At 52.7% G+C, this 21,306-nt stretch overlaps 3 protein-coding genes across 5 annotated transcripts in view; 2 read left to right on the forward strand and 1 right to left on the reverse strand.

The window, feature by feature from the left end:
* The window catches only part of LOC138447910 (breast cancer anti-estrogen resistance protein 3 homolog), a 350,104-nt gene that overhangs the window by 189,453 nt on the left and 139,345 nt on the right, over positions 1-21,306 (reverse strand). For all 3 annotated transcript variants that reach the window (XM_069604426.1, XM_069604428.1, XM_069604427.1), the window contains exon 2: positions 11,061-11,174. In XM_069604426.1, coding sequence (XP_069460527.1) covers positions 11,061-11,168 — 108 coding nt within the window. In that variant the 5' untranslated portion in view covers positions 11,169-11,174. The remainder of the gene's footprint in view (positions 1-11,060; positions 11,175-21,306) is intronic.
* LOC138448113 (uncharacterized) lies at positions 11,903-13,252 on the forward strand. Its single transcript, XM_069604662.1, has one exon. The coding sequence runs from the start codon at positions 11,903-11,905 to the stop codon at positions 13,250-13,252; it is 1,350 nt and encodes a 449-aa protein (XP_069460763.1).
* Positions 13,387-14,424, forward strand: LOC138448114 (uncharacterized). Its single transcript, XM_069604663.1, has one exon. It carries the CDS (start codon positions 13,387-13,389, stop codon positions 14,422-14,424), a length of 1,038 nt encoding a protein of 345 aa, XP_069460764.1.

Raw genomic sequence — 21,306 nt, forward strand, 5'->3', positions numbered from 1 at the left:
AGGGCTGTGGGGCCCTAGGAATATAACATAGGGGTCAGTGCATTGTGTAAGGGCTGTGGGGCCCTAGGAATATAACATAAGGGTCAGTGCATTGTGTAAGGGCTGTGGGGCCCTAGGAATATAACATAAGGGTCAGTGCATTGTGTAAGGGCTGTGGGGCCCTAGGAATATAACATAAGAGTAAATGCATTGTGTATGAGCTGTGGGGCCCTAGGAATATAACATAAGAGTCAGTGCATTGTGTATGAGCTGTGGGGCCCTAGGAATATAACATAACAGTCTGTGCATTGTGTTTGAGCTGTGGGGCCCTGGGAATATAACATAAGAGTCAGTGCATTGTGTATGAGCTGTGGGGCCCTAGGAATATAACATAACAGTCTGTGCATTGTGTTTGAGCTGTGGGGCCCTGGGAATATAACATAAGAGTCAGTGCATCGTGTATGCGCTGTGGGGGCCCTAGGAATATAACATAATAGTCAGTGCATTGTGTATGGTCTGTGGGGCCCTAGGAATATAACATACAGGTCGTGCATTGTGTATGCGCTGTGGGGGCCCTAGGAATATAACATAAGAGTCAGTGCATTGTGTATGCGCTGTGGGGGCCCTAGGAATATAACATAATAGTCAGTGCGCTGTGTATGAGCTGTGGGGCCCTAGGAATATAACAGAAGAGTCAGTGCATTGTGTAAGGGCTGTAGGGCCCTAGGAATATAACAGAAGAGTCTGTGCATTGTGTAAGGGCTGTAGGGCCCTAGGAATATAACAGAAGAGTCAGTGCATTGTGTAAGGGCTGTGGGGCCCTAGGAATATAACAGAAGAGTCTGAGCATTGTGTGTAAGGGCTGTGGGGCCCTAGGAATATAACATAAGAGTAAATGCATTGTGTATGAGCTGTGGGGCCCTAGGAATATAACAGAAGAGTCAGTGCATTGTGTAAGGGCTGTAGGGCCCTAGGAATATAACAGAAGAGTCTGTGCATTGTGTATGAGCTGTGGGGACCTAGGAATATAACATAAGAGTCAGTGCATTGTGTAAGGGCTGTAGGGCCCTAGGAATATAACAGAAGAGTCAGTGCATTGTGTAAGGGCTGTGGGGCCCTAGGAATATAGTAGAAGAGTCATTGCATTGTGTATGAGCTGTGGGGCCCTAGGAATATAACATAAGAGTCAGTGCATTGTGAGGAGGCTGTGGGGGCCCTGGTAATATAACTTCAGAGGCAGTGCATTGTGTATGAGCTGTGGGGCCCTAGGAATATAACATAAAAGTCAGTGAATTGTGTAACGGCTGTGGGGCCCTAGGAATATAACAAAGGTCAGTGCATTGTGTAAGGGCTGTGGGGCCCTAGGAATATAACATAGGGGTCAGTGCATTGTGTAAGGGCTGTGGGGCCCTAGGAATATAACATAAAGGTCAGTGCATTGTGTAAGGGCTGTGGGGCCCTAGGAATATAACAGAAGAGTCTGTGCATTGTGTGTAAGGGCTGTGGGGCCCTAGGAATATAACATAAGAGTAAATGCATTGTGTATGAGCTGTGGGGCCCTAGGAATATAACAGAAGAGTCAGTGCATTGTGTAAGGGCTGTGGGGCCCTAGGAATATAACATAACAGTCTGTGCATTGTGTGTAAGGGATGTGGGGCCCTAGGAATATAACATAAGGGTCAGTGCATTGTGTAAGGGCTGTGGGGCCCTAGGAATATAACATAACAGTCTGTGCATTGTGTGTAAGGGCTGTGGGGCCCTAGGAATATAACATAAGGGTCAGTGCATTGTGTATGAGCTGTGGGGCCCTAGGAATATAACATAAGGGTCAGTGCATTGTGTATGAGCTGTGGGGCCCTAGGAATATAACATAAGGGTCAGTGCATTGTGTAAGGGCTGTGGGGCCCTAGGAATATAACATAAGGGTCAGTGCATTGTGTAAGGGCTGTGGGCCCCTAGGAATATAACATAAGGATCAGTGCATTGTGTAAGGGCTGTGGGGCCCTAGGAATATAACATAAGGGTCAGTGCATTGTGTAAGGGCTGTGGGGCCCTAGGAATATAACATAACAGTCTGTGCATTGTGTGTAAGGGATGTGGGGCCCTAGGAATATAACATAAGGGTCAGTGCATTGTGTAAGGGCTGTGGGGCCCTAGGAATATAACATAACAGTCTGTGCATTGTGTGTAAGGGCTGTGGGGCCCTAGGAATATAACATAAGGGTCAGTGCATTGTGTATGAGCTGTGGGGCCCTAGGAATATAACATAAGGGTCAGTGCATTGTGTATGAGCTGTGGGGCCCTAGGAATATAACATAAGGGTCAGTGCATTGTGTAAGGGCTGTGGGGCCCTAGGAATATAACATAAGGGTCAGTGCATTGTGTAAGGGCTGTGGGCCCCTAGGAATATAACATAAGGATCAGTGCATTGTGTAAGGGCTGTGGGGCCCTAGGAATATAACATAAGGGTCAGTGCATTGTGTATGAGCTGTGGGGGCCCTAGGAATATAACATAGGAGTCAGTGCACCGTGTATGGGCTGTGGGGCCCTAGGAATATAACATAAGAGTCAGTGCATTGTGTATGAGCTGTGGGGCCCTAGGAATATAACATAAGGGTCAGTGCATTGTGTAAGGGCTGTGGGGCCCTAGGAATATAACATAAGGGTCAGTGCATTGTGTAAGGGCTGTGGGGCCCTAGGAATATAACATAAGGGCCAGTGCATTGTGTGTAAGGTATGTGGGGCCCTAGGAATATAACATAAGAGTCAGTGCATTGTGTATGAGCTGTGGGGGCCCTAGGAATATAACATAAGAGTCAGTGAATTGTGTAACGGCTGTGTGGCCCTAGGAATATAACATAAGAGTCAGTGAATTGTGTAACGGCTGTGTGGCCCTAGGAATATAATATAAAGGTCAGTGCATTGTGTAAGGGCTGTGGGGCCCTAGGAATATAACATAAGGGTCAGTGCATTGTGTAAGGGCTGTGGGGCCCTAGGAATATAACATAAGGGTCAGTGCATTGTGTAAGGGCTGTGGGGCCCTAGGAATATAACATAAGGGCCAGTGCATTGTGTAAGGGCTGTGGGGCCCTAGGAATATAACATAAGAGTCAGTGCATTGCGTACGGGGTGTGGGGCCCTAGGAATATAAATAAGAGTCAATGCATTGTGAGGAGGCTGTGGGGGCCCTAGGAATGTAACTTCAGAGGCAGTGCATTGTGTATGAGCTGTGGGGCCCTAGGAATATAACATAACAGTCTGTGCATTGTGTAAGAGCTGTGGGGCCCTAGGAATATAACATAAGAGTAAATGCATTGTGTATGAGCTGTGGGGCCCTAGGAATATAACATAAGAGTCAGTGAATTGTGTATGAGCTTTGGGGCCCTAGGAATATAACATAAGAGTCAGTGAATTGTGTATGAGCTTTGGGGCCCTAGGAATATAACATACGAGCCAGTGCATTGTGTAAGGGCTGTAGGGCCCTAGGAATATAACAGAAGAGTCAGTGCATTGTGTATGAGCTGTGGGGCCCTAGGAATATAACATAAGAATCAGTGCATTGTGTTTGAGCTGTGGGGCCCTAGGAATATAACAGAAGATTCAGTGCATTGTGTAAGGGCTGTGGGGCCCTAGGAATATAACATAACTGTCAGTGCACTGTGTATGGGCTGTGGGGCCCTAGGAATATAACATACGAGTCAGTGCATTGTGAGGAGGCTGTGGGGGCCCTGGTAATATAACTTCAGAGGCAGTGCATTGTGTATGAGCTGTGGGTCCTAGGAATATAACGGAAGAGTCAGTGAATTGTGTATGAGCTTTGGGGCCCTAGGAATATAACATAACAGTCTGTGCATTGTGTATGAGCTTTGGGGCCCTAGGAATATAACAAAATAGTCTTTGCATTGTGTATGAGCTGTGGGGCCATAGAAATATAACATAAGAGTCAGTGTATTGTGTAACGGCTGTGGGGCCCTAGGAATATAACATAAGGGTCAGTGCATTGTGTAAGGGCTGTGGGGCCCTAGGAATATAACATACGAGTCAGTGCATTGTGAGGAGGCTGTGGGGGCCCTGGTTATATAACTTCAGAGGCAGTGCATTGTGTATGAGCTGTGGGTCCTAGGAATAAAACATAAGAATCAGTGCATTGTGTATGAGCTGTGGGAGCCCTAGGAATATAACGGAAGAGTCAGTGAATTGTGTATGAGCTTTGGGGCCCTAGGAATATAACAAAAGAGTCTTTGCATTGTGTATGAGCTGTGGAGGCCCTAGGAATATAACATAACAGTCTGTGCATTGTGTATGAGCTGTGGAGGCCCTAGGAATATAACATAGGAGTCAGTGCATTGTGTATGAGCTTTGGGGCCCTAGGAATATAACAAAAGAGTCTTTGCATTGTGTATGAGCTGTGGGGGCCCTAGGAATATAACGTAAGAGTCAGTACATTGTGTATGAGCTGTGGGGCCCTAGGAATATAACATAACAGTCTGTGCATTGTGTTTGAGCTGTGGGGCCCTGGGAATATAACATAAGAGTCAGTGCATTGTGTATGAGCTGTGGGGCCCTAGGAATATAACATAACAGTCTGTGCATTGTGTATGAGCTGTGGAGGCCCTAGGAATATAACATAGGAGTCAGTGCATTGTGTATGAGCTTTGGGGCCCTAGGAATATAACAAAAGAGTCTTTGCATTGTGTATGAGCTGTGGGGGCCCTAGGAATATAACGTAAGAGTCAGTACATTGTGTATGAGCTGTGGGGCCCTAGGAATATAACATAACAGTCTGTGCATTGTGTTTGAGCTGTGGGGCCCTGGGAATATAACATAAGAGTCAGTGCATTGTGTATGAGCTGTGGGGCCCTAGGAATATAACATAAGAGTCAATGCTTTGTGTATGAGCTGTGGGGCCCTAGGAATATAACATAACAGTCTGTGCATTGTGTTTGAGCTGTGTGGCCCGAGGAATATAACATAAGAGTCAGTGCATTGTGTATGAGCTGTGGGGCTCTAGGAATATAACATAACAGTCTGTGCATTGTGTTTGAGCTGTGGGGCCCTGGGAATATAACATAAGAGTCAGTGCATTGTGTATGAGCTGTGGGGCCCTAGGAATATAACATAAGAGTCTGTGCATCGTGTATGAGCTGTGGGGGCCCTAGGAGTCGAACGGAAGAGTCAGTGCATTGTGTATGAGCTGTGGGGACCTAGGAATATAACATAAGAGTCTGTGCATCGTGTATGAGCTGTGGGGGCCCTAGGAATAGAACGGAAGAGTCAGTGCATTGTGTAAGGGCTGTAGGGCCCTAGGAATATAACAGAAGAGTCAGTGCCTTGTGTAAGGGCTGTGGGGCCCTAGAAATATAACATATGATTCAGTGCATTGTGTAAGGGCTGTAGGGCCCTAGGAATATAACATAAGAGTCAGCGCATTGTGTAAGGGCTGTAGGGCCCTAGGAATATAACAGAAGAGTCAGTGCATTGTGTAAGGGCTGTGGGGCCCTAGAAATATAAGATAAGAGTCAGTGCATTGTGTATGAGCTGTGGGGCCCTGGGAATATAACATATGATTCAGTTCATTGGGTATGAGCTGTGGGGCCCTAGAAATATAACATAAGAGTCAGTGCATTGTGTAAGGGCTGTAGGGCCCTAGGAATATAACAGAAGAGTCAGTGCATTGTGTATGAGCTGTGGGGCCCTGGGAATATAACATAACAGTCAGTGCATTGTGTAAGGGCTGTGGGGCCCTAGGAATATAGCAGAAGAGTCAGTGCACTGTGTATGAGCTGTGGCGCCCTAGGAATATAACATACGAGTCAGTGCATTGTGAGGAGGCTGTGGGGGCCCTGGTAATATAACTTCAGAGGCAGTGCATTGTGTATGAGCTGTGGGGCCGTAGGAATATAACATAAGAGTCAATGCTTTGTGTATGAGCTGTGGGGCCCTAGGAATATAACAAAAGAGTGAGTGCATTGTGTATGAGCTGTGGGGCCCTAGGAATATAACATAAGAGTCAGTGCATTGTATCTGAGCTGTGGCGCCCTAGGAATATAACATAAGATTCAGTGCATTGTGTATGAGCTGTGGGGGCCCGTAGGAATATAACATAAGAGTCAGTGCATTGTTTATGAGCTCTGGGGCCCTAGGAATATAACAGAAGAGTGAGTGCATTGTGTACGAGCTGCGGGGTCCAAGGAATATAACATAAGAGTCAGTGTATTGTGTAAGGGCTGTAGGGCCCTAGGAATATAACAGAAGAGTCAGTGCGCTGTGTATGGGCTGTGGGGCCCTGGGAATATAACAGAAGATTCAGTGCATTGTGTATGAGCTGTGGGGCCCTAGGTATATAACATAAGAGTCAGTGCATTGTATCTGAGCTGTGGGGGCCCTAGGAATATAACATAGGAGTCAGTGTATTGTGTAAGGGCTGTGGGGCCCTAGGAATATAACAGAAGAGTCTGTGCATCGTGTAAGGGCTGTGGGGCCCTAGGAATATAACAGAAGAGTCTGTGCATTGTGTATGAGCTGTGGGGTCCTAGGAATAAAACAGAAGAGTCAGTGCATTGTGTATGAGCTGTGGGGGCCCGTAGGAATATAACATAAGAGTCAGTGCATTGTGTATGAGCTGTGGGGCCCTAGCAATATAACAGAAGAGTGAGTGTGTTGTGTATAAGCTGTGGGGGCCCGTAGGAATATAATGTAAGAGTCAGTGCATTGTGTGTGAGCTGTGGGGCCCTAGGAATATAACATACGGCTCAGTGCATAGTGTAAGGGCTGTGGGGCCCTGGGAATATAACATAAGTGTCAGTGCATTGTGTATGAGCTGTGGGGCCCTAGGAATATAACAGAAGAGTGAGTGCATTGTGTATGAGCTGTGGGGCCCTAGGAATATAACAGAAGAGTGAGTGCATTGTTTATGAGCTGTGGGGCCCTGGGAATATAACATACGCGTCAGTGCATTGTGTATGAGCTGTGGGGCCCTAGGAATATAACAGAAGAGTGAGTGCATTGTTTATGAGCTGTGGGGCCCTGGGAATATAACATACGAGTCAGTGCACTGTGAATGAGCTGTGGGGGCCCTAGAAATATAACATACGCGTCAGTGCAGTGTGGCCTAAGAGAGTCAAGACTCTCTAAGAAGCTGAGTGGTCCATGAGTCCTGAGTAGCCCAAGAAAGCCAAGCAGCCGAAGACAGTCAAGAAGTCCAACGAAGATAAGCAAGCCTTGGGAGCCAAGCAGTCACCGTCCTCGACAGTCAGTTCTCCTACACTACATCCGACAGCCGGTGCTCCCACACCATCCACGACAGCTGGTACTCCTACACCATACCTTACAGTCAGTGCTCCTACACCATCCCAACAGCCAGAGCTCCTACACCATCCCGACAGTCCGTGCTCCTACACCATCCGTGACAGCTGGTGCTCCTACACCATCCCTGACAGTCAGTGCTCCTACACCATCCTCAGCAGTCAGTACTCCTACACCATCCCGATAGCCAGTGCTCCTACACCATCCCTCACAGCCAGTGCTCCTACACCATCCCGACAGCCATTGCTCCTACACCATCCGTGACAGCTGGTGCTCCTAAACCCTCCTTGAAAGCCTGTGCTCCTACACCATCCCGACAGTCTGTGCTCCTACACCAATCGCGACAGCTGGTGCTCCTACACCATCCCCGACAGCTGGTGCTCCTACACCATCCTGACAGCCAGTATTCCTACACCATCCCCAACGGCCGGTGCTCCTACAGCATCCCGAACAGCCAGTGCTCCCACACTACACCCAACAGCCAGTGCTCCTACACCACACCTGACAGCCGGTGCTCCCACACTACTCCCGACAGCCAGTGCTTCTACACCACACCCAACAGCCAGTGCTCCTACATTATTCCTGACAGCCAGTGCTCCTATATCACCCCTGACAGCCAGTGCTCCTACACCACACCTGATAGCCAGTGCTCCTACATTATTCCTGACAACCGGTGCTCCTAGACCATCCCCAACAGCTTGTGCTCCTACACCATCCCTGACAGCCAGTGCTCCTCCACCACATCCAACAGCCAGTGCTCCTACACCGCACCCAATAGCCAGTGCTCCTACTCCACACTTGACAGCCTGTTCTCCTACACCATCCCCAAAAGCCAGTGCTCCTACCTCATCCCTTACAGCCAGTGTTCCTACACTGTTCCCGACAGACAGATATCTTACACCATCTGTAACAGCCAGTTCCCCTACACCATTCCCTACTGCCAATGCTCCTACACCATCCCCTACACCAAGTGCTCCTACAACATCCCAGATAGCCAGTGCTCCTACACCACCCCTGATAGCCGGTGCTCCGACACCACACCTGACAGCCAGTGCTCCTACATCACACACACGATAGCTAGTGCTCCAACACCATCCCCTACAACCAGTGCTCCTACACTGTCCCCTACAGCCAGTGCTCCTACACCATGCCCTACACCCAGTGCTCCTACACATCCCAGACAGCCAGTGCTCCTACACATCCAAGACAGCCAGTGCTCCTACACCATGCCCCACAGTCAGTGCTACTACACCATCCCCCACAGTCAGTGCTCCTACGCCATCCCTGACAGCCAGTGGCCCTACTCCACACCTGACAGCCAGTGCTCCTACACTACACCTGAAAGCCAGTGCTCCTACACTACGTCTGAAAGCCAGTGCTCCTACACCACACCAGAAAGCCAGTGCTCCTACACCACACCCGACAGCCAGTGCTCCTACACCATCCCTGATAGCCAGTGCTCCTACACCACACCAGACAGCCAGTGCTCCTACACCATCCCGACAGCCAGTGCTCCTACATTATTCCTGACAGCCAGTGCTCCTACACTGTCCCTGATAGCCAGTGCTCCTACACCACACCCGAAGCCAGTGCACGTACATCATTCATGACAGCCAGTGCTCCTACACCACACCCGACAGCCAGTGCTCCTACACCATCCCTGATAGCCAGTGCTCCTACACCACACCAGACAGCCAGTGCTCCTACACCATCCCGACAGCCAGTGCTCCTACATTATTCCTGACAGCCAGTGCTCCTACACTGTCCCTGATAGCCAGTGCTCCTACACCACACCCGAAGCCAGTGCACGTACATCATTCATGACAGCCAGTGCTCCTACACCATCCCTGACAGCCAGTTGTGACGACTTGTGGGATTCTGTCATTTCTCCACAGGGGGAGCCGTTCCCTGTTAGGGTAGGGAGGTGAGCCCACTATGGAAACCCTCTCTAGTGGTAGAGGCAAGCAGGACCTCACTGTGAGAGACTCCAACCCCCCTCCCTTGGGGACAAGGACTCCCGTTTCAAAGAGGTACTCCCTAAGGTACTCACCCATAACCCACTATTAACAACTCCCATTCAAAGAAGATAAGGGGAACAAATGGGTGTTTGTTCATTTGTAGAACCATTCATTCACCATGCAGAGAAGTAGTCTTGTAGTACTGAGAAGAAGAAGAAGAGTGCACGAGTAATGCAGAGCCCTCGGGCAACAGAGAAAGAGGAATATGATGCTCCACTAGGGAAGGCCCAGCAACGTGTTATAAATGCAGAAGGAGAAGTAGTCAATGGAGTTTCCAGTCAGCTGGGCAGTGACAGCTGAGAGAGACCCTCAAACCTCGAAGAACGCTGGTGTGCGAAGGCAACCCTAATGGAGCCAGAGGCAAGAGGAACTGGGAAAAGGAAGCCCTCAAGAGAATACCGAATTCCAGGCGGTGGCATGACCTAGAGTTGGTGGACTGTTAAGTGCTGCAACGATGCCGAGACCACAGAGACATTCTCATTACAGAGTGGACACTGAGCAAGAGAGAGAGAAGCAGATACGTTAAAAGCCAACTTGACATACCAAGAAAACCTTCCCATCATGAACACAGGTCCAGTGATACCATTATTGACAGCCAGAGCTCCAACACCACACATGACAGCCGGTGCTCCTACACCATCCCTGACAGCCAGTTCTCCTACACCATCCCTGAAAGCCGGTGCTCCTACACCATCCCTGACAGCCGGTGCTCCTACGCCATCCCTGACAGCCAGTTCTCCTACACCATCCCTGACAGCCGGTGCTCCTACACCATCCCTGACAGCCGGTGCTCCTACGCCATCCCTGACAGCCAGTTCTCCTACACCATCCCTGACAGCCGGTGCTCCTACACCATCCCTGACAGCCGGTGCTCCTACACCATCCCTGACAGCCGGTGCTCCTACGCCATCCCTGACAGCCAGTTCTCCTACACCATCCCTGACAGCCGGTGCTCCTACACCATCCCTGACAGCCGGTGCTCCTACACCATCCCTGACAGCCGGTGCTCCTACGCCATCCCTGACAGCCAGTTCTCCTACACCATCCCTGACAGCCGGTGCTCCTACACCATCCCTGACAGCCGGTGCTCCTACGCCATCCCTGACAGCCGGTGCTCTTACGCCATTCCTGACAGCCGGTGCTCCTACTCCATCCCTGACAGCCGGTGCTCCAACACCGTCCCTGACAGCCGGTGCTCCTACGCCATCCCTTATAGCCGGTGCTCCTACGCCATCCCTGACAGTCAGTGCTCCTACTCCATCCATGACAGCCAGTGTTCTGATACCATTATTGACAGCCAGAGCTCCAACACCACACATGACAGCCGGTGCTCCTACACCATCCCTGACAGCCGGTGCTCCTACGCCATCCCTGACAGCCAGTTCTCCTACGCCATCCCTGACAGCCAGTTCTCCTATGCCATCCCTGACAGCCAGTGCTCCTACGCCATCCCTGACAGCCGGTGCTCCTACGCCATCCCTGACAGCCGGTGCTCCTACACCATCCCTGACAGCCGGTGCTCCTACTCCATCCCTGACAGCCGGTGCTCCAACACCGTCCCTGACAGCCGGTGCTCCTACGCCATCCCTGACAGCCGGTGCTCTTACGCCATCCCTGACAGTCAGTGCTCCTACTCCATCCCTGACAGCCAGTGCTCCTACACCGTCCTGATAAAGCTAGGTTTCTGGATGGTGTGTATTTATTTGATGTGGACGTGCTCTCAGCTACCAGGTGGGGTTCTACGCGGAATGTATTTACCTTTCCAGGCAGTGGTCCGTGGTACCAGGCGTGGCTTTGCAGGTCATCTGTGCTCAGTTTCAGCTCCTCCTCCAGCTCTTTCTTAAGGCGATTTGTGGGTGATTCCATTTCTCACTGAAAGAAAAACAGGTGTTTAATCCAAAGTGTGACACATGGACACGGCTTCTATAGTTATTAGTACAGCCTGCACCCCGGTACGGGTCAGGACAGACTGTTCCCTGGAGTCTGGAGAGGGGACAGCTTCCTGAAGCGATGCAGCATAGACTAGTTCCAGTGCTCCCACCATGTTCTACAGCCATCGCTACCAGACCACCCCCAGATACCAGTGCTGCCTCATCCCACACAGGCAAGTCTGCACCATACCCCACAGCCAGTGCTCCTAAACCACAGCCGACAGCCAGTGCTCCTTACCGACAGCCAGTGCTCCTAAACCGCAGCCGACAGCCAATGATCCTAAACCACAGCCGACAGCCAGTGCTCCTACACCACAGCCGACAGCCAGTGCTCCTAAACCACAGCCGACAGCCAGTGATCCTACACCACAGCCGACAGCCAGTGCTCCTACACCACAGCCAACAGCCAGTCATCCTACACCACAGCCGACAGCCAGTGCTCCTAAACCACAGCCGACAGCCAGTGATCCTACACCACAGATGACAGCCAATGCTCCAACACCACAGCCGACAGCCAGTGATCCTACACCACAGCCGACAGCCAGTGTTCCTACACCACAGCCGACAGCCAGTGCTCCTACACCACAGCCAACAGCCAGTCATCCTACACCACAGCCGACAGCCAGTGCTCCTAAACCACAGCCGACAGCCAGTGATCCTACACCACAGATGACAGCCAATGCTCCAACACCACAGCCGACAGCCAGTGATCCTACACCACAGCCGACAGCCAGTGTTCCTACACCACAGCCGACAGCCAGTGCTCCTACACCACAGCCAACAGCCAGTCATCCTACACCACAGCCGACAGCCAGTGCTCCTAAACCACAGCCGACAGCCAGTGATCCTACACCACAGATGACAGCCAATGCTCCAACACCACAGCCGACAGCCAGTGATCCTACACCACAGCCGACAGCCAGTGATCCTAAACCACAGCCGACAGCCAGTGCTCCTACACCACAGCCGACAGCCAGTCATCCTACACCACAGCCGACAGCCAGTGCTCCTAACCCACAGCCGACAGCCAGTGATCCTACACCACAGCTGACAGCCAGTGCTCCTAAACCACAGCCGACAGCCAGTGATCCTTACCCACAGCCGACAGCCAGTGCTCCTAAACCACAGCCGACAGCCAGTGATCCTACACCACAGCCGACAGCCAGTGTTCCTACACCACAGCCGACAGCCAGTGCTCCTACACCACAGCCAACAGCCAGTCATCCTACACCACAGCCGACAGCCAGTGCTCCTAAACCACAGCCGACAGCCAGTGATCCTACACCACAGCCAACAGCCAGTGTTCCTACACCACAGCCGACAGCCAGTGATCCTACACCAGAGATGACAGCCAATGCTCCGACACCACAGCCGACAGCCAGTGATCCTACACCACAGCCGACAGCCAGTGATCCTAAACCACAGCCGACAGCCAGTGCTCCTATGCCACAGCCGACAGCCAGTGCTCCTAAACCACAGCCGACAGCCAGTGATCCTACACCACAGCTGACAGCCAGTGCTCCTACACCACTGCCGACAGCCAGTGATCCTACACCACAGCTGACAGCCAGTGCTCCTACACCACAGCCGACAGCCAGTGATCCTACACCACAGCCGACAGCCAGTGCTCCTACACCACAGCCGAAAGCCAGTGATACTACACAACAGATGACAGCCAATGCTCCGACACCACAGCCGACAGCCAGTAATCCTAAACCACAGCCGACAGCCAGTGATCCTACACCAGAGATGACAGCCAATGCTCCGACACCACAGCCGACAGCCAGTGATCCTACACCACAGCCGACAGCCAGTGATCCTAAACCACAGCCGACAGCCAGTGCTCCTATGCCACAGCCGACAGCCAGTGCTCCTAAACCACAGCCGACAGCCAATGATCCTACACCACAGCTGACAGCCAGTGCTCCTACACCACTGCCGACAGCCAGTGATCCTACACCACAGCCGACAGCCAGTGCTCCTACACCACAGCCGACAGCCAGTGATCCTACACCATAGCCGACAGTCAGTGATCCTACACCACAGCCGACAGCCAGTGCTCCTAAACCACAGCCGACAGCAGTGATCCTACACCACAGCCGACAGCCAGTGATCCTACACCACAGCCGACAGCCAGTGATCCTAAACCACAGATGACAGCCAGTGATCCTACACCACAGCCGGCAGCCAGTGCTCCTACACCACAGCCGACAGCCAGTGCTCCTAAACCACAGCCGACAGCCAGTGATACTACACCATACCCCACAGTCAGTGCTCCTACACCACAGCCGATAGCCAGTGCTCCTACACCACAGCCAACAGCAAGTGATCCATACCCCACAGCCAGTTCTCCTACAACACAGCCGATAGCCAGTGCTCCTACACCACAGCCAACAGCAAGTGATCCTACACCATACCTCACAGCCAGTGCTCCTACACCACAGATGACAGCCAGTGCTCCTACACCACAGCTGACAGCCAGTGCTCCTAAACCACATCCGACAGCCAGTGCTCCTACACCACAGCCGACAGCCAGTTCTCCTACACCATACCCCACAGCCAGTGCTCCTACACCACAGCCAACAGCCAGTACTCCTACACCACAGACGACAGCCAGTGCTCCTAAACCACAGCCGACAGCCAGTGCTCCTACACCATCCCACACAGCCAGTGCTCCGACACCACAGATGACAGCAAGTGCTCCTACACCACAGATGACAGCAAGTGCTCCTACACCACAGATGACAGCCAGTGCTCCTACACCACACTCGACAGCCAATGCTCCTACACAACAGCTGACAGCCAGTGATCCTACACCACAGCCAACAGCCAGTGATCCTACACCATACCCCACAGCCAGTGCTCCTACACCACAGATGACAGCCAGTGCTCCTAAACCACAGCCGACAGCCAGTGATCCTACACCACAGCCGACAGCCAGTGCTCCTAAACCACATCCGACAGCCAGTGCTCCGACACCACAGCCGGCAGTCAGTGCTCCTACACCACATCCGACAGCCAGTGCTCCTACACCATACCCCACAGCCAGTGCTCCTACACCACAGATGACAGCCAGTGCTCCTCAACCACAGCCGACAGCTAGTGCTCCTGCACCACAGATGACAGCCAGTGCTCCTACACCTCCCACACAGCCAGTGCTCCTACACCTCCAACACAGCCAGTGCTCCTAAACCACAGATGACAGCCAATGCTCCGACACCACTCCCGACAGCCAGTGATCCTACACCACAGATGACAGCCAGTGCTCCTACACCACACCCCACATCCAGTGATCCTACACCACAGATGACAGCCAATGCTCCTACACCTTCCACACAGCCAGTGCGCCTTAACCACAGCCGACAGCCAGTGCTCCTACACCACAGATGACAGCCAATGTTCCTACACCTCCCACACAGCCAGTGCGCCTTAACCACAGCCGACAGCCAGTGCTCCTACACCACAGATGACAGACAATGCTCCTACACCGTACCCGACAGCCAGTGCTCCTAAACCTCAGCCGACAGCCAGTGCTCCTACACCACAGCCGACAGCCAGTGATCCTACACCTTACCCGACAGCCAATGCTCCTACACCATCCCACATAGCCAGTACTCCTACACCATCCCCAACAGGCAGTGATCCTACACCACAGCTCACAGCCAGTGCTCCTACACCACCCCCAACAGCCAGTGCTCCTACACCACACATGACACCCAGTGCTCCTACACCACAGCCGACAGTCAGTGCTCCTACACCATACCTGACAGCCAGTGCTCCTACACCACACATAACAGGCAGTGCTCCTACACCACAGCCAACAGCCAGTCCTCCTACACATCCCTGACAGCCAGTGCTCCTACACTGTCGCTAATAGCCATTGCTTCTACAAAGTCCCACACAGTGTTCCTACACCATACCCACCAGCCAGTGCTACTACACCACACCTGACAGCCAGTGCTCTTACACAACACCGACAGCATGTGCTCCTATACCACAGCCGGCAGCCTGTGCACCTACACCACAGATGACAGCATGTGCTCCTACACCATCCCTGCTTTAATAATGCAAGTACAAACTCATGGCCGACTCTGGGATGCCGTATTCTAGTAGGTACAGCCTGATTACTGCTCGGGGTCCTGCAGCCTGGCCTTGTTCCAATGGAGAAGGGAATGAGGTACATGTGTGTTATGTGTGGGCATGACACTTGCCTTGTATTTGGGCTTATATAGTGTTGTCAGAGAACTAGGGAACTACGAATTGCTGTGTAATGTGGGTTGAGGATTACAACAAAAGTGAGATGCTGCCCAGAGGGGCCAAGTTCCGCTGGTGGATCCGGGAGCCCCTGGCCCATAGGTTTGGTGTTCTCCTGGGTAGAGGAGGTGAGGCGCGTAGGTGTTCCCTATGCGCTCCCTAAAGAGAAGAGTCCCAAGGTCCTTCCTGAACTGCAAAGGCATTGAGGCCAGCCTATTTGCAAGTGGGACAGGGTATCCAGACTCAAATAGAGCTTCTGTTCTGAATACCGCCTGGCTTCAGACTTGAGTCAACATCTGAGTGACAATGGGCCTCATTACGAGCATGGCGGTCAGGGAACTACGGTACCTGTAAGCATGCCGGTACCGTAGTTCCCGGACTGCCATGCTAGGAGCTCTGCTCGCGGGTGCTGTCTCACCCGCTAGGTTTTTCCTGGCGGGTGTAACGGCACCCGCGAGCAGAGCACGTCGGGTGCACCGGCACAACTCTGCATGTGCCGCTGCATCCAACGTCCCCATCCCCATTCAGCCCTATGGGGCAGAATGGGGATCGGGACGCCCTTGATTCCGGCACCCGTAAATGGGCAATTACCGGGTCCGCCTAGCTCGGCATGACCCGGTTCTTGCCCATTCGCGGGTGCCGGAAAAAAGGCAACTCCGGCGGCAGCCGTGCCGTTTTTAACGGCACGGCTACCGCCAGAGTTGTAATGTGGCCCACTGTCTGAGAAGAAGTCTGCAAACCTTGACTGTGTAAAGTGGTGCCAACCCATCCCCCCTCAACTGAGTATGGCTAACATGATAGGCAGATCAAATGGTTCTATTATTGCAGAAATCAGGATTATAGTGCTTTTATTTATTACAGCCAATTATCCACACCTCAGGGAGCTACCTCCCAGTACCCACAGCTTGGGGAGCTACCTACCTTTACCCACTCTTTGGGGAGCTACCTCCCATTAGCCACAACTCGGGGAGCTACCTCCCATTACCCAGACCTCAGGGAGCTAGCTCCCATTACCCACAACTCAGGGACATACCTCCCATTACCCACACCTGGAGGAGCTACCTCCTGTTACCCAAACCTCAGGGAGTTCCCTCCCTTTACCCCCAAGTCAGTGAGCTCTTTCCTGTTACCCACAGCTCGGGAGCTACCTCCCGTTCCCAACACCTTGGGGAGCTACCTCCCATTACCAACACCTCAGGGAGATACCTCCTGTTATCCACACCTCAGGGAGTTACCGCCCGTTACCCACACCTTGGGGAGCTACCACCCATTACCCACACCTCGGGGAGCTACCTCCCTTTATCCACACCTCAGGGAGCTACCTCCCATTACCCACAACTCAGGGAGCTACCTCCTGTTACTCACACCTCTGGAAGCTACTTCCCGTTACGCTCACATCAGGGAGCTACCTCCTATTACCCACACCTCAGGGAGCTACCTCCTGTTAATCACACCTCAGGGAGATATCTCCTGTTACCCAGACCTCTGGGAGCTACCTCCTGTTAACCAGACCTCGAGAAGTTACCTCCTGTTATGCAGACCTCGAGGAGTTACCTCCTAGTACCCATACCTCAGGGAGCTAGCTCCTATTACCTTGATACACTTGTGTATAGCTGCGTATAAATGTCATATCATATCATACCCCCACCTCCGGGAGCTACCTCCAGTTACCCACACCTCGGGGAGATACCTCCTGTTACCCACACCTCGGGGAGCTAGCTCCTGTTACCCACTCCTCGGGAAGTTACCTCCTGTTGCCAACCTCTCAGAGAGCTACTTTCAGTTACCCACACCTTGGGGAGCTACCACCCATTACCCACACCTCGGGGAGCTACCTCCCTTTATCCACACCTCAGGGAGCTACCTCCCATTACCCACAACTCAGGGAGCTACCTCCTGTTACTCACACCTCTGGAAGCTACTTCCCGTTACGCTCACATCAGGGAGCTACCTCCTATTACCCACACCTCAGGGAGCTACCTCCTGTTAACCAGACCTCGAGAAGTTACCTCCTGCTATGCAGACCTCGAGGAGTTACCTCCTAGTACCCATACCTCAGGGAGTTACCTCCTATTACCCATACCTCAGGGAGCTAGCTCCTATTACCTTGATACACTTGTGTATAGCTGAGTATAAATGTCATATCATATCATACCCACAGCTCAGGAGCAACCTCCTTTTACCCCACCTCCGGGACCTACCTCCAGTTACCCACACCTCGGGGAGCTAGCTCCTGTTACCCACACCTCGGGAAGCTAGCTCCTGTTGCCAACCTCTCAGAGAGCTACTTTCAGTTACTCAGACCTCAGGGAGCTCGCTCCCTTTAGCCACACCTAAGCAGGGCACCAGTCTGCAGCAGCTGTTTCCTGTGAGCGTTGGAGTCCCTGTGGGTTGGATCTCTAGGGAGCCTCATCTTGCCACAGGAGAGGGGAAGGCTGCTGGCCTACAGCTCAAACTCAATACGCTAGAGCTGGAAGTTGCCAAGGCCTGCAATTAGTGTTTAGCAGACTAAGGACTGGAGAGCTCTGCCAGACCATGCCAGTGTCATGGAAGAGTTAAGCAGTGCACACGGCATTGCCTTCAGGCGCAGACGTGTTGGCTTGGCTCGGATTGCTTGAGTTGGAGTACACGATAGACAAGGTGAGCAAGGATGGCAATACGGTGTGCTCTCTAAGCAGCCCCTCTCTGAGTGGAAGTGGCTGATGGGAGTTGCAGTTCAAAAGATCTGGAGACCCCTGCCCTAAAACGGTGGATGAGTCGGCACTCCTGAGGATTAGGGGAAACGTAGAAGGGGCAGGGACATTTAGCCTCAAATGGTGGGGGAGGTGCCTCGGGAAGGCCCGGACCGGGGAGCAAGAGCAAGCCCACGTGTTGGAAGGTACTATACCCTTGGCAAGCAATGTTCAGAATGCTTGGGGGTTACCCACCGCAGTAAGGACCCAGATGTGAAGGATGAGACTTCAGGTCTTCAGAAGGCCAATCTTGCCAGGCACCCAGGAAAGGCCCCCAGGCATCTCTGAAGAGCTAGCCATTGCTCCCCCGAATTCTTGGGAAAATGACTGAAGGTGTTATAGGCAAAGGACATGGTGCCAGCCTCTCATGTCCCAAAGGTCTGGAGTCCACCAAAACGCTCACTTAACAAACACCGGCATTGCCTTACAAACAGGTGACTGGATTAAGCTGGTGGAGAGAGGCCTCGATGATGACCTGTTGGTAGGAGCTTTGTCAGGAAACGACTTGATGGAGTTAGGAATGGAACCATTAGCTGGTCGAGGAAGCATTTCTGTGTTAGAAATGAGCCCCATCCTAAGGCGGGCGCCAGCAGACTCTAGTGCTCGCCTGGACCACGGTCTACCCTCTCCCTGCAAGGAAGCCTTGATAATGGCGAGTGCTCAGAGGAGACACACTCACATGGCACTCAACCGAGAGGTTGCCTCATCACTGTTACTAGCCCAGACTAGGAGTACCCATTCAGTGCTTGGGCCAGATGTGAAAGCCAGGAGGCCAGAAGGGGGGTCAATGATGGGAGGGGACAGAGTGAGAGAGCTGGGCAGGAGTCCAGAAGAGGGTTCAATGATGGGAGAGGACAGAGTGAGAGAGCTGGGCAGGAGGCCAGAAGAGGGGTCAGTGATGGCAGAGGACAGAGTGAGGGAGCTGGGCAGGAGTCCAGAAGAAGGGTCAATGATGGGAGAGGACAGAGTGAGGGAGCTGGGCAGGAGTCCAGAAGAAGGGTCAATGATGGGAGAGGACAGAGTGAGAGAGCTGGGCAGGAGGCCAGAAGAGGGGTCAAAGATGGCAGAGGACTGAGTGAGGGAACTGGGCAGGAGTCCAGAAGAAGGGTCAATGATGGCAGAGAACAGAGTGAGGGAGCTGGGCAGGAGTCCAGAAGAAACGTCATTGATGGGAGGGGACAGAGTGATAGGGCTGGGCAGCAGTCCAGAAGAGGGGTCAATGATGGGAGAGGACAGAGTGAGAGAGCTGGGCAGGAGTCCAGAAGAAGGGTCAATGATGGGAGATGACAGAGTGAGAGAGCTGAAGAAGGGTCAATGATGGGAGAGGACAGAGTGAGAGAGCTGGGCAGGAGTCCAGAAGAAGGGTCAATGATGGGGGATGACAGAGTGAGAGAGCTGAAGAAGGGTCAGTGATGGGAGAGGACAGAGTGAGAGAGCTGGGCATGAGTCCAGAAGAGGGGTCAATGATGGCAGAGGACAGAGTGAGGGAGCTGGGCAGGAGTCCAGAAGAAGGGTCAATGATGGAGAGGACCGAGTGGGAGAGCTGGGCAGGAGTCCAGAAGAGGGGTCAATGATGGGAGAGGACAGAGTGAGAGAGCTGGGTAGGAGTCCAGAAGAGGGGTCAATGATGGGAGAGGACAGAGTGAGATAGCTGGACAGGAGTCCAGAAGAGGGGTCGATGATGGGAGAGGACTGAGTGAGAGAGCTGAAGAAGGGTCAATGATGGGAAAGGACAGAGTGAGAGAGCTGGGCAGGAGCGCAGAAGAAGGGTCAATGATGGGAGAGGACAGAGTGAGAGAGCTGGGCAAGAGTCCAGAAGAAGGGTCAATGATGGGAGAGGACAGAGTGAGAGAGCTGAGCAGGAGTCCAGAACAGAGATCAGTGATGGGAGAGGACAGAGGGAGAGAGCTAGGCAGGAGTCCAGAAGAAAGGTCAATGATGGGAGAGGACTGAGTGAGAGAGCTGGGCAGGAGTCCAGAAGAGGGGTCAGTGATGGGAGAGGACAGAGTGAGAGAACTGGGCAGGAGTCCGGAAGAGGAGTCAATGATGGGAGAGGACAGAGTGAGAGAGCTGGGCAGGAGTGCAGAAGAGGGGCCAATGATGGGAGAGGACAGAGTGAGAGAGCTGGGCAGGAGTCCAGAAGAGGGGTCAATGATGGGAGAGGACAGAGTGGAAGAGCTGGGCAGGAGTCCAGAAGAGGGGTCAATGATGGGAGAGGACTGAGTGAGAGAGCTGGGCAGGAGTCCAGAAGAGGGGTCAATAATGGGAGAGGACAGAGTGAGAGAGCTGGGCAGGAGTACAGAAGAAAGATCAATGATGGGAGAGGACAGAGTGAGAGAGCTGGGCAGGAGTCCAGAAGAAAGGTCAATGATGGGAGAGGACAGAGTGAGAGAGCTGCGTAGAAGTCGAGAAGAGGGGTCAATGATGGGAGAGGACAGAGTGAGAGAGCTGGGCAGGAGTCCAGAAGAGGGGTCAATGATGGGAGAGGACAGAGTGAGAGAGCTGAAGAAGGGTCAATGATGGGAGAGGACAGAGTGAAAGAGCTGGGCAGCAGTGCAGAAGAAAGGCCAATGATGGGAGAGGACAGAGTGAGAAAGCTGGGCAGGAGTCCAGAAGAAAGGTCAATGATGGGAGAGGACAGAGTGAGAGAGCTGGGCAGGAGTCCAGAAGAGGGGTCAATGATGGGAGAGGACAGAGGGAGAGAGCTTGGCAGGAGTCCAGAAGAGGGGTCAATGATGGGAGAGGACAGAGTGAGAGAGCTGGGCAGGAGTCCAGAAGAGGGGTCAATGATGGGGGAGGACAGAGTGAGAGAGCTGGGCAGGAGTCCAGAAGAGGGGTAAATGATGGGAGAGGACAGAGTGGAAGAGCTGGGCAGGAGTCCAGAAGAGGGGTCAATGATGGGAGAGGACTGAGTGAGAGAGCTGGGCAGGAGTCCAGAAGAGGGGTCAATAATGGGAGAGGACAGAGTGAGAGAGCTAGGCAGGAGTCCAGAAGAAAGGTCAATGATGGGAGAGGACAGAGTGAGAGAGCTGCGCAGAAGTCGAGAAGAGGGGTCAATGATGGGAGAGGACAGAGTGAGAGAGCTGG

The sequence above is a fragment of the Ambystoma mexicanum genome, chromosome 3q (genome assembly GCF_040938575.1).
Source record: "Ambystoma mexicanum isolate Mex_15411 chromosome 3q, UKY_AmexF1_1, whole genome shotgun sequence".
Lineage (NCBI taxonomy): Eukaryota > Metazoa > Chordata > Amphibia > Caudata > Ambystomatidae > Ambystoma > Ambystoma mexicanum.